Consider the following 17,167-nt stretch of genomic DNA (forward strand, 5'->3'; position numbering starts at 1 on the left):
CTTCCCATTCGGCGTTGTGCGTTCCTTTCTTACAATTCCACTTTCTTTCCTTACCAGCCGGACCACCGTATGCAGTCACCGCTGCAACCACCCGCCTTCGCCCCGATGCGCTTCTCCACCGAGGTGCAGCACCAGATGCCGGATCTGCGCAGTGCGCCGGTCGGGCGCGAACATCCGCCCGCCTTCGCACCGATGGCCCACCAGCACCAGCAGCATCTGCACCATCGGGCCAACAGTCTGGAGCCGCAGGGCAAGGAGCAGCCGGCCGGCGCGGGTCCGCAAAAACCGCCCACATATCAACGAACGGCGTCCGGTGCGTACGGTGGCGTTCCGTCGCCTGCCCAGCTCGGTCGCGCATCGCTGTCGCGCCAGTCGACGAACGAGTCGAACGACTCGGACAACACGCTCTCGCAGGGTCCGATGTCGACGAACGCGTCCGGCCTAATGTCCGGCACGGTCAGCACCAGCGGCAGCACCACGATGCCGATCAAGAAGAGCCCCCGGGAGTATATCATACCGATCGCGGTCGAGGGCGGTGGTATTGTGACGCCGCGTGCCAACAGCCTGGAGCCGTCCGAATCGAACGCGTCCTCGACCGGTGTGTCCGGGGCGGCCGGTGCTGGGTTCGGTATGAAGCCGCGCCTTGGCCGACCGCGCCGTTTGGGGTAAGTGCGTTTGGGGAGCTTTGTGCCAGCTGTGGTATTGCAACTAATGTTTTCCCTCTTTCTCGGTAGCTCACTGCTGTCGGAGCATGACGGTGAGCCGGGCGACATTACGTCCTTCCCACGACTGAACAGGCATACCTCGCTGGGACGTGAGAGTGATACCGAGGAGCCGAAATTCCACATGATGCATCGGCTCAGGTGCGTTTCAACTTCACGCGCACACAAATCGCACACAAACGCCCAACTGACCCTGAATGCTTTCCTTACTTCTTTTGCAGGAGCACACGACCATCGAAGAGGGGCACGGCAGACCCGAACGATTCGGCCAGCTCGGGCGAGGAGGACGACGACGATGGTTTTGAAATACTGACGGCGGAAAACCTGTTCTCCACGCTGCTGTCTCGCGTAAGCGCAAAAACAGTCAAACCTGGCGCATGGCAATTGCAACTAACTGACCCTTTTTCCCCCCTCCGTTTCCGCCACCCAGGTTCGTGCACTAACCAATCGTCTGAATGTGAACGATGTCAACTCACCGCGCTTCCCGGCGTCACGCTTCATGAGCAATCTGCGCCAAACGCAGGCACCGTTCTGGCATCATCAGGATCCGTTCGGCAGGTATGTGTTGGCGTGTTGAGTTGCCTATCTTACCACCTATCTTGGAGAGGTTTGCAATATATTCTAATGCTCGGGAGTGAACGGAAGGCTTTTTTGGGACCGTTCTAAAAACGTAACCGTTTGATAGAAGTTTTGCAACACACTTTAAACTGTAGCGAAACCTACTTTAACTAGAAGCGAGTGACATACGAAGCAAAGGTTTGTGATTTTCCGTCCGTCTAACTAAACTTATCTGTGCCGGTCTATGTACATTGACAATTCATTCATCTTCCATCGATTTCTTTCACCGTTTGAATATTTTGTGTTCTCGATCAACTTTCCACTCAAGCGTCATCTTCAAATGATGTATCGAAACCCGTTCTGCCCTATTTCGCTAATTCAGCTCTAATACTCTCTTTCCCTCTAATATCTAATAGGAATCTCGCCGACGGTGGCAGTGCGGCCAACGCCTGGCGACACAGCATGTCCCGGGACCTGAGCACGGACATCGATTCAATGTTTTCGCGTAGCGGAGCCACGCTTCCAAGAGGTGAATATAGTAGCCTTTTTAAGTAGTAGGTTGTCATTAGAGCCGAGAGACGTTTTTTTTATTGCACACACATCCCCGCCTACCCAACCTGCTGTTTCAATGTTCTTTTTCAATGTTATCGCTCAAAATTGCCAACTTAATCGACTCCCTTAATCTCATAATTGGGGAGCTCATCTCTTCCCGTCTCATGTCGCGCATACTCTTTAGCTGTCAACCGGGTCAAGCTTTGCATTCAACCGGGTTTTTTTGACTATCTTAACGATTTCCTTTTTGTTTAATTTTTTTTAATCTCAACGACGCGTGCGTTCTTCCAACCACACCCTCACCCCCCCTTACCAACCCCCCTAACGTATTTGCAACCTAGAAGCAAAAGTTCAGCGGCGCGAAGCAAAGAATCGGTTTAAATACGTACTTTGACGGTTTTCCTTAGTGCAACTCCTAGTTCTCCTGTCTTTATTTAGCTTAGCGACCTAAGCGTTTCAAAGCGACCGCAACAACGAAACAGCAGCGTCACGGGGAGGGGTTTCGATTTTACTGTTTCAATTATTCTATCGTGCGTTTTACATTAGCACTTCCCCCAATGGATTAGTGTGTGATGTGAGTTTTGTTTGGTTGTCGTGTTGTTTTATTTCTTCTCCTCCATACAAACATACATTGCTGCGCTTATACTGTTACTTGCACCTTTCGCCTGTGCTATTGAGCGATATACAAAGCAAAAGGAAACTGTGTGGGTGTGTTTTCTAGTAAGAGAAGATTCGTTGCAACTTCCTCGCGCGTTCCAATACAGTTGGTAAAAATGAAAGAAGAATAGAAACAAAACACACACACACAAAAACAGAGAAATAGACAAAGCGAACAAGGGCATATGTGCATATGCAATGAGAATACGATGCGACGATACAGAAGAGGGAAAGTAAACAAAAAAGGAAAATCATTCATCACATCGTGCAGCGTGCGTGAATCGTGTGTGATCCGCTTTTACAAGTCTTTGTTATTTTTCTTCATTTTCCGTTCAGAGCCCCTTTCTAGAAATTAATCGTGTTTTTTCCGTGCACTAGCTTTTAATGACTGTTATTAGTTAAGGTTATTGATTTTCAAAACCAATCGAGCATACAATTTGCTACTACTACTACTACTACTACTATTACTATTACTACTACTAGCGACTGCGAACATATGAGCGAAAAAAAGGTAGTGTTGTTTGTTTTTATTCCTCCTTTTTAATAGCAATACTGATAATATTCACTTAATAGATATGGTTGCCATCAACATTGTTACAAACCGATAACCCATAACGCTGCATTGCAAGCACACTCCAAACCAAGACAAACAAACAATAAATACCAGTTATAACTATCAACAACACTCTACAAGGATGGTGGAGGAGGAGGAGAGATATCTTTCTCTCTCGCTCTTTTTGTTCCTTTCTGAGCCAATTCAGCCGGTAATAGCAATGCAATTGGCAAACCACTACTCTCACTACTACTACAACACGCGTAATATGATATGTTGCTGTACTTATTCACTGTTTTTGATCGTTGTAGTGCCGTAGAAGTGTTTGTTGTTTTGTTTTTTGGAGTATTTTTGTACTATGGTTGTTTTTTTTCTTCTCTCGAATATATTATTACTTTTATTTTTGCACTCACCCACACAAACACACACACGCCCACACACTGAACTGAACACGCGACAAAATGGAAAAGATAAATGTTCCAACCTTCATCGGTGAAATGAGAGTTGATAAAAGGGAGTAAACAGTTTAGAAACAAAGCAAAATACCTTCAACAACAATAAAAAATAAACCTAAGAGCAGGAATATGAAGCATTATTGCAACTACAGCAACTACAACAAAAATAAGTAGGAGATAAAAATAAGAGCAGAACAAAAATAAACCCGTAAACGCAAATCAAACAAACCAATACAGGGGTGCTGATGAGATGGGGAAGATAAATGACTATAAGTTATTTAAGCGAAACTATACTATTGAACGGAATGATGCTACACTGTCAATTAAATAAAGTAATAATGTTTGTTGAAATAAAAAAATACACATTTTCTTATTTTTTTAAATAGTTTTCTGCCAAAACAACATATTCTTTTCCTCCCGATCCCCTCTGGAAACTATTTTATTTTTCCTCTTTGTTTATTCCTTTCGCGCTAGCTCGTTCCATTTCTCCCTAGTTTAATGTTTTTTCTTGCACATTTACTTTACCCTTTTAACTTTTCTTCTCCGTTCTGCCAGAGCAATGTGTAAATCTAAAATATTTGTTTAGTGTCCCTCTCACGCTCTCAACAGTAGCGAAATCCCCTTCACGTTTGTACATTTCCTTACCGGTTAGGAGAATGAAAATTTACCTTGTTTTCTGTATCTAAATTTTCTAAAGCGGTTTACATTGAAACAATTACTTCAAACACGTTAATCGATCGATTGTGGTGGAAACATTGTTCTTTTACATTTTACTAGCGTTCACAATGCTCCAAACACAAAAGCACAAAACGGACGGATGGTTAAAGTTGGCAGACAGCATTGGAAACAGCAAAGCTGACAATAAAGAAAAAGAGAGGTTAATGTAACCGATATTATTAACTAGTGATTTTAGTGTGCCCCCACTGAGACGAGAGGTTAACTAAAGAAATATTTTGGATTTTGTGTAGCTTTTGTGCATTAAGCGGACTCCTCTATTCCGAAAAAAACAAACCCTATAAATAGATAAAATAGAAGCAAATTTTCAAAAAGAATAATCCGAAGATATTTCTCTGTCAAACTTTAACCATTTGTCTATATATCTACTCTTTTTTCTTTATTTATGTGCTTATGTGATATTTGTGCGTATATGTGTGTGTTATTTTGTGTGTGTAGTTAAGTTTGCTTTTAATGTTTTCTGTGTTTTGCACTATGTTATACAATCACATCAAACCATAATGCAATGTGTGTGTGTGTGTTTATAAACTCTCTCCTGATTTATGTACGGTTTTGTAACTGTTGGAAGAAATATAAAGATTAAGTTAAAATCTATATGTTTTGGTTTTTGGATAGTTTTACTGTTACTTTGGCTATAGCATTTACGAAAAAGATGGATAAGATGATTTAGAGCGAATAACTAGTTTGTATTATGGAATTTCTAACAATGAAATAGTCTAAAACCTAAAAAGAATTACTATTTATTTACTATTAACTTGCTTTTGTATGAAGACGATAGTGTATGATGAACAATACGAAGAAAAAGCGAAAAAAACTAATATGAAAACAAAGCACACTGTGGCAAACAAGAGTAGAGAAGGCAGAAACTAAACACATGAGTAAACTATATTAAAACAAGTTTGATCAATATTGTGCTCAACGGTAAAACTAATGTAACAAAATCATGCATAGAAGCTTAAACAATTACACAAAACAACAACAAAGAAACCTTGCTGCTAAACACAACAAAAGAAAAAGCATAATATCACTGCAACACGTGTGCGTAGATTCGCCTTTATGTTTTCATTGTAATTCAACCTTGAACACCATTCATCTACAACAGCATTATCGTAGTATCTTGAGCATGGCGTCACGCCCCCACTCTCCATGTCATACAACTCTGCTCCATGTGTTCGTTTCATTACTAAGCCCTGCGCGCATCATTTTCCGTTTACGCAAGCACCATGCGCAAGTTAGCATTTCGTCCATTTCGTTCCGTTCTGTTCTGTATCTACAGTTTTTTGTTGTTGCATTAATCATTTCTTTCATGTTTTTGTACCTTTGGGGTTCGTTCACTCAGTATCAGCAATGATCACACTACTTCTTCTACTACTACAACAACTACTACTGCTACTTGTATCCATTCCGTGCTCATGGTTGCGTGTTATTCTTTTTTTTATGTGATTGCAGTGGGTTTCCGCGTTACGTTATCTCATGTACCCAAAGCCGGTGCAAGTAGTAGTACCCACACGGTCACTACTGCACCGACAAACCTAGCCACTACTGCTAGTCCTACTTCAACTACAACGACTTCTTCCAACACTACAAACAACAACAACAACAACAACAACAACAGCAACTGAGGCAAACATCTACCACAGCAGCTGTCCAGGAAGTGCGTGTAATCAAGCATTAAGAGAGGGAGATTGAGAGAGAAATGGTTTAAAAGAAGAAGAAAGTTTTCCAACAATATGATAGCTAGAGCAGTGAAGAATATATACCAAAAACAAGCTTAGTAAACACTAGTAGCAGCAGCAGCACCCTTCTATGCCTTACTTGTGTACTTCCTGCTAAACATACCCACTTGATGCCTTCTCGTTTGCCATGACTAACATCAACTGAATAGGTCCAAACACACTGATCGACTTTTTATTTTCCTAATAACCATACCATAAAACGGTGTTAGTGAGTGATATAGTATTTGGATCGTTTTACTATGCGATCATGCAGTAAAATGCTAAAACAGCTAAACCACACTGTAACATGTAGTTACTTTGTAGCGCAATCGCTTTGCCCTGTGTGCAGAAACAAACTAAGAAAAGAGTAGACTTTAAAAAAGATGAATCAAAAACCAAAACAACCTCAGAAAAAGAAAACAGCATAGTGGTAAAGCAAAAACAAAATTACACTAAAACTTGCAAGAACACTTAACGTGGTGTGTTATGATCGTTGCTTTGCTTGCCATAAAAAACACGTGTTTAACAAACAAACCAACAAAAACCTATACAGCCCAATACACTAAAACCTCCGCGTGGCCTACACTAACTGCAATTGGAATTGAAAACGTTCCTACTGATATTAGAACAAGTGATAGTAAAACTACCAAACAAAAACCAAAACAAAAGTAGAAAAGTATACTCGGTCTACACACGTCAGGAAAATCTGCTGTTTAATTTATGTTTATTATTCTGTTTTAAAAAGTCTCGCGAATTAAATTCTTCTTCTTGATGGCCGTAACGACAAATGTACTTATGTGCCGGTGTGTGTATTATTTAATAAATAATTCCTCCTTGTGCTTTTACTACCGGGGATCATCATCAGTCCCCCATAGTGTCGATGAGAATCGAACCACGTTCGGTCTTAAAAGGAGCCGCCGCGCTTACCATTGATCTATCCAGGCACTCTTGGTGAATACACAAAAATAACCTATTTAAACGATCAAGCCTTATCCCGCGTCCATGTAGCGTCCACGTTTGCTAGTTTTTATAGTTTTTTTTTCGTTTATGTATGTATGTGTGTGTCTGTATGACAGCGAATAGGAATAAACTTGATTCGTTAAAAAAATCCCCATTCGTTTAAAGCGATAGTTCTTGAATTGCAATGCGTTCATTTGCGTCCATAAGTTAGCAAAAGTGAGTTATGCGAAATAAAAAAAAAATCGATATAAAATGCAAACCAGATTGTATCATTTTTCTTTCTCACCCATAATATATTTTACGAATCTTTACGAAAGGACGATTTGCATGTTTTGTTTATGTTTGCATGTGTGTTGTGTTCAACCTCGTACCCTACCCCGTGTTTAACCGGTTCTTATTTGCATGCGCTTAGTTGAACGTTTGAAACAGTTAGTTAGTTTGCCGATATGCTTAGTATCTCAGTACACGACTCGGCCTTAGTGTTGTTGTTGTTGCTAGCTGGCAGGCTGGTTGGCTGGCTGGCTGGCTGGCCCGCATGAACGTAACTCAATGTCACCGACGCCGACAACGCGACACCGGTCGACAACCCGCATCCCAAGGTAGCCAAGCACGCCACACAGGTACGTACGCACACGTGGTACAGGACGCTTCAGGACCCCCGTCACGATAGAAAGGACCTGTTTCTCTAGCTATCTCTAGTATCAATTCGTCATCTACATTGCATTCTTCATGTTACACCTACACCTTCACCCAAGCTTTCAATCTCCCTCCGTCACGTGATTTCGTCACGTGTTGCTCATGATTGACGATCACGTCCCATCGGTTGCTGCTTTTGGTGAGGCCGCTAAAATTGCCTACCCTTCATCCATCATCAACAGCGAAACACACCGGGCACGCTTCTCCCAATCCGTGATTTTGTGTCCTCCAGACCCTCGTGACTTGAAAACGATACAAAACAAAACAAAAAAACCGAACTTTAACAAAATTATCAAAATTTATGTAGATTTGACTGTTGCAAAATTTTGTCATTCCCTTTACCTGCGAACTGTATTCGTTTTTTCTTTCTCTTTTTCTCTCTTTCTCTCTCTCTCTCTCTCTCTCTCTCCTTTTCTCTTTATGCTATCTTCCCGATTCTCTTAATCCTGGTCACACACAATCTAAACCAAAACCAAAAATCCGTACGTGTTCCGCTGGCTCCCGATCGCTACCATATGCCATACCTTCCATACCTTCCTTTCCCTTTCTCTCTTTCCCCTCCTCTGTGCATCACCCATCCTCATGACCCATGGCACTCTCTCTCTCTCTTTCTCTACACCACTTTCATCTCTTCCAGGCACTAGACTCAGAACACAAAGTAATCATGTAACGAATAGTAATAACAGCAACAACAGCAACCAAAACCACTACCATCATCCCCATCATCAGCAACCGCCACCAGTGCCACCAAACAGCAGCAGCAACAGCATCCGCAGTAGTTATAACAATAGATATAGCTATCATCATCAACCCGCCTCATCTAACCCTGCCCCCAGCTCCACCTCCTCCTTCTACAAGGATCTGGCATCCTTGGCCGCGTATGGTGCGAACGGTACTGGCGGGGTGGCCGGTAGTGACAGTCGCGACGTCAGCCTCTCCAGCGGTACCGGTGGTGGTGGTGGTGGTGGTGGAGCGGGCAGCAACGATGACGAAAGCAGCATATCCAGCACACTCAGCACCAATGGCAACGGTTACCGCCATCAGCGGGCGACGATGACCGGCGACGGTAATGGTGACCTGGGCGACCCGGGCACGGGCGAGGAAAATCTCGATCTGCGCGATCTCGATCTGTCGCAGCTGCGACTGTCGAAGCGCGATCTGGAAACGCTGTCCAGCATAACGCCCGCCCTGTCCCAGCGGGTGCAGGAGCAACTGTTGGCGCAGCTTCCCCCCCAGCAGGCCCGCAAACTGTCCCGCACACTGTCCATGCAGGGTGGTGGAGGAGGCACAGGGGCCGGCGCCGGTTCGTTGCCAACGGGTGCAGCGGCGGCTAACCAGCGACTCTACAGGCGAAGCTACAGCAACAGCTCGGGCAATCGATCGCTCGATGCAACGGCCGACTACGGAGCGACGGGCGGCGGCGTCGGTGAGTTCAGCCGTCGCCGGGCAGGGAGTCAACCGCGCGACATCCTGTCGCCCCCGCCGGCCTACCAAACGTCAGCGCCACTGTACGAGAAGTACGCCCCGTACGGTACGAGCATTCCAGCGGCCGGTGCCGACTCCTCGTCCGGTATGTCTTCGTTTGTGCGCGACTACGACAGCAACACACGGAAGGCGCTCTCACCACACACCACCACCACCACATTGACACGTGCTACCGGGTCCGCTCTCACTACAAGCACAACCACAACACCACCACCACCACCATCAACTCTCCGTTACACCAGCAGCAGTGCGGGTGGCGAGACGACCGCTGCGCCGACCAAGCGCTTGTCCCGGTTTCTGCGGCCCGACTTCTTCGACACGCCGCCGAAAGAGCGGGACACACCAACCGATCCGCCCGAGCGGGACGCTCGCACCTCCCCGTACGGTGGATCGGGCGGATCGGGGGTGACGTTGCGCGAGGGTGCCACCGGTAGGCAGCAGCGGCGCGAAAAGCTGGCCAACGATACGATCACCGATCGGTTGAGCTACTTCCTGGAGAAGTACGGCAAACCGGACGACGACGGAGGGGTGACACCGATCGGCGATCGGAGTAGGCGTAGCGTTTCGCGTTCGCGCGACCTCGAGCCGGAAGGTGCGGCGAGCCAGCCGGAACAGCGGTACCGGACGCCGGAGGAGACACTGTCGATACTGCAGGAGCAGCTGCAAGATCTCACCAACATGACCTCGCTGGCAGCTGGCAGTCAGATGTCGAAGCTGTTGAGCGGTGGAGGCGGTGGCGATGCCATCGTGACATCGAACGGGTCAGGGACTGGCGAATGCCAGCTGCCTGGATGCACAGAGTGTGAGGGAAAGCAGGATGGGAAAGCTGTTGCCGTCCAGGCGGCAAACGAACCTAGCGAAACGAAAGGTACTTCCGGCACTGTTGCAACAGAATCGGCAGCTGCAGCAGGTCCAACGAAAAAGATCGTAAAGGTAAAGAAGGTCAAGGTAGTGAAGAAGACAACGACAGGGGCGGAAAATGGAGTCACAACACCGGGAGGTGACGGTGAAGCTGCCGCCACCACGTCGGTAGTGAAGAAGGTGAAGAAAGTGGACTCAACTCCAACGGACGCGTCGGAAGGCTCCAACCCCACTGTGCCAGTGGTTAAAAAGGAATCCAAACTAATGCGCCCCAAGTCTTATCCCTACAAAGAGCCGGGACAGGAAGTTGCCAAGCTGTCCGTGGGTGGTGACATTGCGCTTGAGGTGAATGGGAAAGCAGGTGCTAATGCTGCAACTTCCCCTGCAAACGTGACGCAAGATTCCTCGACCGAGACCCAAACGACCCAAACGGCGGCTGTGAACGGCGCAGCGAGTGTGAGTACGGCGGCGAGTAAACTGGCACGCCCAAAGAGTTTCCCCTCGTCCAAGCTAACGCCACCAAAGGAACTGAAGCTACTTAAATCCCCCGCCAGCAGTGAGCGGGATGCTGCCAGTGAGCAGAAGGCGCCACCAACGTCAAAAGCCGAACCTGCCACCAACGGAACGCTGGGTGCTCCGGTGCAAGAGGTGGACGGACCATCGGCCGCCACCAGTCCGCCCAAGAAGGTGAAGAAAGTTATCCGCATCGTGAAGAAGGTTACCAAAACGACCGATGCCAACGGGAAGGTGGTCATTACCACCACTACGATGCCGGCCGATGGAGCCGCGGGACCGGTGAAAACTACCAAAGAAACGGTCGGCAAAACCGTTACCATCAAGGAGCAAGGTACGGCGGGAACGGCAGCAGATGCCGCCGCCGCCACCGCCGCCGCCGGCGAGAAGCAATCAAAGGAGAAATCAAAATCACCCGAAAAGAAACCAAAGCAAGGCTTTCTGGCCAGCATTGGGCAGAGGTTTGAAAAGTTCCGCGACACCAGCAAGAGCAGCAAGGAAAAGAAAGCAGCGGCAGCAGCGGCAGCAGCCTCCGTTGCTTCGGCCACGACGACCTCCACCACATCAGGAGAAACCCTGCCCGACACGGCCGTCCCGGTGATGGTGCCCGGCACTACGCAGATCGTGGACGGCGTTACGCCGGACGTGCTGGTAGGCAAACCGACCGAGACGGCCAACGCGTCCAAGAAGGATAAAAAGAAGGGCGGCAAAGCGGTGGGCACCACCGAGGACAAGGCGCCAGCCGATGGCAGCTCCAGCACCATCGCGAAGAGTGCCACCGGAGGAGCAGACCAGAAGCAGGCCCGCAAGTCACGCATCGACACGGTGATCAGGAATTTGCGCGAGCTGTCCGCCGGACCGAAGCTGCCGGAGGTAACCGAGTCGAAGCTGATCAAGCGCGCCGTCAGCGTGGAGGAGATGCCGGGCACGTTCAATCGCTGCGGCGTCACCAAGGTACTGGGGCTGTTCAAGAAAATTGAGAAAGATTCACGCAATAATCACCATCATCACCGTCTTCTTAATACCAAGTCATCTAGCCACATCCTGATGGGGGGCCGAACGGCGATGGACGACGGTGACCACCCGACGGTGACGATGCCCGACCTGATGATGCAGCAGCCGATCGAGGCGGGTCAGGCCCGCATGCGCAACACCAACTCGCTGCTGCCCTCGTTGTCGCGCAAAAAGCCGTACAGTGGGGCAAGAAGCGACACCGTGCTGGCGCACCAGCTCGACGGTCTGCTAGCGAACGGTGGTGACACTCTGGACGGTGGAGGTGATCTCGAGCAGCGTAAGTGTAAGGTGATGCCACAGCCCGGTCCGTACCAGTCGCAGATACCGGTCAAGTACGGCTGTCCCGGTTGCGATGCGGTGGACACTGGCGGCAGCAGCAGCACCACCACCACTACCACCGATACCGGAGGCAGCAGCAGCAATGGCAACAACAATGGCGTCGTCAACGGAGCGCCAGAAGCGTGTCTGACGCACGCGCAAACCACCACCGCCGGGACGGGTAGTAGTGGCGCGTGCAGTATGCACGTGCAGCGGCCTCCTCCACCGCAAGACACGGACCGGAGGGGCCGGGCCCGGGCGCTTACCATCGACCTGGAGCAGGCCGTACACTCCGCGACGGAAAAGTTGAAGCGCCTGCAGCAGGCCAATAGCATTCATCTCAGTAACATCCCGACACAGCAACCGCTACTGCCCCACGGTCACCATAGTAACCACAACAACAACTACATCAACAACCCTAGCAAAACTAGCTTAAGCGCTTGCACTACTAAGATCCCCTCCAGTCACACCAACCACACTGCAAAAGGTAGCGTACACAACAACAACAACAACAACACTTGTAGCGGCATGGCACAGGCGGCGGCACCTGCCGGTGGCAATAACAACTACAGCTATCCGCCCCCACTCCCCAGCGAAATGGCGGCCGGGACGGCGGCCACCTCGCCGTGCGGGTATAGCAACAACATCAACAACAACAACAACAACAGCCTCTCCCATCACTACAGCACACTGACACCGTCGTACGATAGCATTACCAACTACTCGTCTGGTTCGCGAAGTAGCCCGTACGACGACAACTCCTCCAGCACGTTCCTATCGCCGTCGGAGGAGCGCGAACTGTACTTCGACAGCTGGTCGGTCTGCTCGGACGAGCTGATGGGGCACGGCGACGGCACCGGGATGGGTGGTGGTCACCCGCTCCACTCCTCGTCCGTGTCGCCCGCGTCCCGGCGCCACTCCTCGGTGCGGCTACTAACCCCGAACCAACCGCTACTACACTCTGTCTCCTCCCCAGTAGATCCGGACGCGGAGAGCGTCATCGAGCGCATCCGGCGCAAGAGCTTCTACACCCGGTTCAACGACACGAAGAAGCCGGCCAAGCGGGCCTCCGCCAGCAGTCTGGGGGGCGGGCTCGGCAGCGGTAGCAACATTACGGCCGCCGGCCACGCCAAGGACAGCGCCAGCTACGGGTACTACGGGGCGGGCAGTGGCACTGCGGCGGTGCGCGAAAAGTCCCTGTCGCGCGGCGGCTCCTCCTCCTACATTCTGAACCGCCCGGGCAAGGAGTCGGCGTCCTACGGTGTCGGTGTGGGTAAGTACGACACGGCGGGCTACGCGACGGTCGGCCGTACCGAGCATCGGGGGTACGCGACGATGGTGAACCTCGGCGTGAAGACGAACCGTAGCGCGGCCCGGCTGCGCCAGAGCAGCCTGGACGTGGTGTCCGGCGACTATCAACAGCACCAACAGCCACCACACTACCACCATCACCACCATCACCACCATCACCATCCCCAACAACAACAACAGTCTACGTTGGCGGGACTGTCCCGTACCGGGTCGCGGCTACTAACCACCGACGACGGTGATTCCCTGACCGACGGTTTAACCTACACCAACCTACTGAACAACAACAACAACAGCAGCAACAACACTACCAGCAATCACAAATACACACGCAACACCTACTACGAAAGTACGGCCGTGCCGTCGCCGTACGGAACGTACGCACCGAGACGCCGGTCCTCGTTTGTGGCCGCCGGGTACGGATCGTCTAACATCGCTTCATCCTCTTCATCGATTGCGCTAGATCTGCTCAAGGACCACCACCAGGGGCCCCGGGATGGGTCGGCGAGCTACGGCAATCTGGCCACGACTGGGTCGTCCTCCTCCACCAACACACTGTCCGCGTCGGATAACTATGGAAGCGGCGGCGGCGGCGGCGGCGGTGGAAGCAGCAACACCACCACCTCCACGGCAGCATCCCGTACCATCCGGCCGTACGAGACGAGAAGCAGCTCGCTGCTCACTCCGACGGCGCTGCGCGATGCGGGACGTTACACCGGCCGGTACGATAGTGGTACACTGACCAAGTAAGTAAATACACTGAGCTACTTGGATGCGAGAGTGTGAGTGTGTGTGTGTGTTTGTTGGTGTGTGTTGTGTTTTGTAAAGAGAAACATGCATACTGTGTTAAATAGGTAACATTGCGCGGCAAATTGCATACCGGTAGGCGTGACGCTTTGCGAATTGCATACTTTTGGGCGGAATTGTAGTTGAAATTTATTCACGTCTCAGATGCTTGTTTGTTTCCTAATTCCAACCATTTCAATACTTTTTACACACAAATGGTAACAATGTACTGTTCGTTGAGGTGTTTCCCATGGTTCTAATGTTTGTAACCGTCATTGTTCTGGTCCCATTTGTCTCTTACACTCCCCTGAAACCGTCTGCATCGTATCGTACATGTTCGGTCCACCTCCACGTTTTCTTCTTGTTGCTTCTTGTTTATTTTTTGTAACGGAAATAGTGAGACCGTAATTATCCTTGCTCTTTAACCACGCCACTATCCTTAGCAAAGCACTGCAACTAATCAAAGGCCGACTCTATTCCCTCTTGCTCCGGGTTACAACCCCAACCGGTGGTTCCCCGGACCCCGCGCCCCAACGCCAACGCACGAACGCCCGCTGGTAACGCACCACCGTCAGCCCATCCCGCCATCGTTCCACCCTCTATCGAAGCTTCATGATGAGCCTGAAGCTTGCCTAAGGCCAGCCTCCGGCGCAGACCGTCTGCTGCCGCTGGCGCTTTCCTTCGTTTCCCTTCTTTTTCTCCTTCTGTTTTGCTGCCGTTGCTGGTCGCCCTAGGTAAAGTAGGAGGAGGGATCTTTCTTGCCATCATTCGAGTTGGAAAGATCCGAGCGACTGCAAATAATCGCAACAAACACTTTACTAACTGTACCGTAAACGCAATCCAATGTTCTAATCTTGATTTTGGTTCTTTTCTTTTTCTCCTCATTCCTTCCCCTGTGAACAGAAACTATCGCACACGGACCTCATCTACGTCCAAATCAACCGACAATGCATAAAGCGTAGTGGGAGGGTGGAAGGATTTAAACAGTCGTTGCAACAGCAACACATATATACCAATTAGTGTAGATCCTCCCTTAGCCAGGGTGGTGCCACTTTACTTCTCCAGCGCTCCAATGGAATATATATAAATGGGTGTATGTGTGTGTGTGTGTGATCCTGGCTTGCAACCAAAATAAGAAACCAAAAACCCAAACCAGCAAGAAAAATAGCAAGCATCGATAAACTTTACTGGTTATTTTAGATGAACGTTATAGACTAGAAACCATTGCATTTAGGCAAAAAAAAAACATACACGCATACGCGTTAGTGAATTGTTACAGCAGAGAAATGCCAAACCCGCCAAAACCCGCCAAAAGTTGAACAAACACGAATAGCGTTATGTAAAAGGGATACAAACTTCTTGTAAGCAGAAAGATAGCGAGTGAAAAGGAGAGAAAATGAGAGAGAGAAAGAGCAGTAATAATGTAACACCATTTGAACCGGAGACTTTTAACGTGTATATTTAAACAAATGGGTTTTTATCCGATCCTCATGCTCCATTTCACACCAATTGTGTGTGCGTGTCTCCTTATTGGGAGCAGTACAATTCCGGTGATCCGGAGCTTCCGTGGAGTAAGAAGGGCACTAATGTTACCATGACGGTATCACCACTGACTCACCCCACCGGCAGACCATCAGGGCTCAAGAGCAGAACCGAAGAAAGAACCGTGGAACACCATGCGATCACCATGCGTCTCCATGGAGCATCGATCATGCCGCCACCGTTTCTTGCATCTCTACGCTGTATTATTTTTTCGGTTTCCATTTTCCGGGGGTCCATCCACACCTTTCGGGGGAATTAAAGTGTAGCAAATAACAACACACTAAAACAGTGAAACAGAAAATCCCGCTCGCGTTCGCAAACAGACTCTGCGCATCACCGCCACGTGGTGTGGTGATCATCCTTTGCGTCACGATCTGAGCTCGTCGCCTGGTCGGGATTTTCTCTCACGCATACACACACTCTTACGGGAAGGATTATTGTTATGAGCAGCTTCGTTAGTGCGGGTACAAGATCAGGGTAGACACGTGTATGGGACAGAAAGTCACAAGCAATAGTCACACGGAACTGAGACGGGGAAAATCAAAGAGAGCTGTTAAAAATGTGTGTGCCATCGAATCGAATTTTAAGCAACCGGGGTAAAGGGGGGGGGGGGGGGGAATCGGGATACTCTCCCAAATTGTCGACCTCGGTTTGTTCGTTTTTTTTAATTTAAATTAGCAAATTAATCAAAATCGGAACACGCTTCAAGCAGGTGTCCACAATAAAACCAGCACGGTGCGGGTAGCAAAGAGCGGGAAAAAAGCATTGGGAAGATACGGTGTGTCTGTTTGTGTGCTAGCAGAAACGTTGTTATACACTATTTTTACAATTTTATGTCAATTGTATTTAAAAAACAAACAAATCAAAACTAAACAAAGCGGTTACAACACGCTCAGAGCGCGCGCGTTTGCCCTAAAGCAGAGTGGCCGAGAGACTTATCGACCCAGTGTTATCTCCGAGGCGAACGGCAATAAAACAGGCAATGCAGGATTGTACAGTTGAAGCAGACAGTTAACGAATAATCGGTTTGGCGGTTTGAAAGAAGAAGAAAAAAAAAGTTCGCCGTGTGTAGTTTTGTTGCAGAATGTACTGTGATGTGAAGAAAGGGGCGAATAATTATCAAGTTTTTGGATGTTTGTTGTGCGCGGGACAGATTTATCAGTTTGAATTCAGTCCGTTATCAACACAACAGAAAGGCAACGACAGAACGCGTGATAGAGAACAAGGAAAGAGACGGTAGGAAATCAAGGTGTTACACCTGGCACTGGTCAGGAACAGGGCAGAGTTTTTAAAAGCCATCAACCAAACCAATGGTGGCAAAAAACCAGTACGCGCGGTTATTTTAGCAAATTATTGGATGCCAAAACTAGACGGAGTAGAAACGAATGAAAAAAAAAAAACAACCAAACCCACAGCAAAGAAAACCAAACAAAAAACAATCACCCCCAACAAAAACTAGCAATAATTGTTGCACCGTTACCCGCGGTGTGTGCAGAAACAGAACACGTGTATCGAGAGCGGGATGGAAGCACCGTTGCCATGACTGCGCTGCTGTCTTCCAGCTGTAATGTCGGCCGATCAGGAAGAACCTCATTTTGGGGATTGGGGGTTTGGAATGCGATCGGGCCCCAGTGCAGCAGGAAGCCCCAAATACCATCGCGTATGCCATCTGGTATGCCATTAAATATTGGTAGCACAGTATTGTGAGTTTATCAATAAACTAGATTGATGGAATGA

General features: G+C 48.8%; 1 protein-coding gene across 15 annotated transcripts in view; it reads left to right on the forward strand.

Moving 5' to 3' along the window:
- The window catches only part of LOC120947687 (uncharacterized), a 38,758-nt gene extending 21,591 nt beyond the window's left edge, over window positions 1–17,167 (forward strand). For 9 of the 15 annotated variants that reach the window (XM_040363254.2, XM_049606725.1, XM_040363252.2 and 6 more), the window contains exons 6-12: window positions 58–665; window positions 735–863; window positions 944–1,070; window positions 1,153–1,280; window positions 1,697–1,809; window positions 8,241–13,848; window positions 14,332–14,457. In XM_040363254.2, the coding sequence (XP_040219188.2) occupies window positions 58–665; window positions 735–863; window positions 944–1,070; window positions 1,153–1,280; window positions 1,697–1,809; window positions 8,241–13,848; window positions 14,332–14,449 (6,831 nt within the window). In that variant the 3' untranslated portion in view covers window positions 14,450–14,457. The other 6 variants (XR_007452068.1, XM_049606728.1, XM_049606729.1 and 3 more) reach the window with 6 other exon arrangements.

Source organism: Anopheles coluzzii, chromosome 2 (genome assembly GCF_943734685.1).
Source record: "Anopheles coluzzii chromosome 2, AcolN3, whole genome shotgun sequence".
NCBI lineage: Eukaryota > Metazoa > Arthropoda > Insecta > Diptera > Culicidae > Anopheles > Anopheles coluzzii.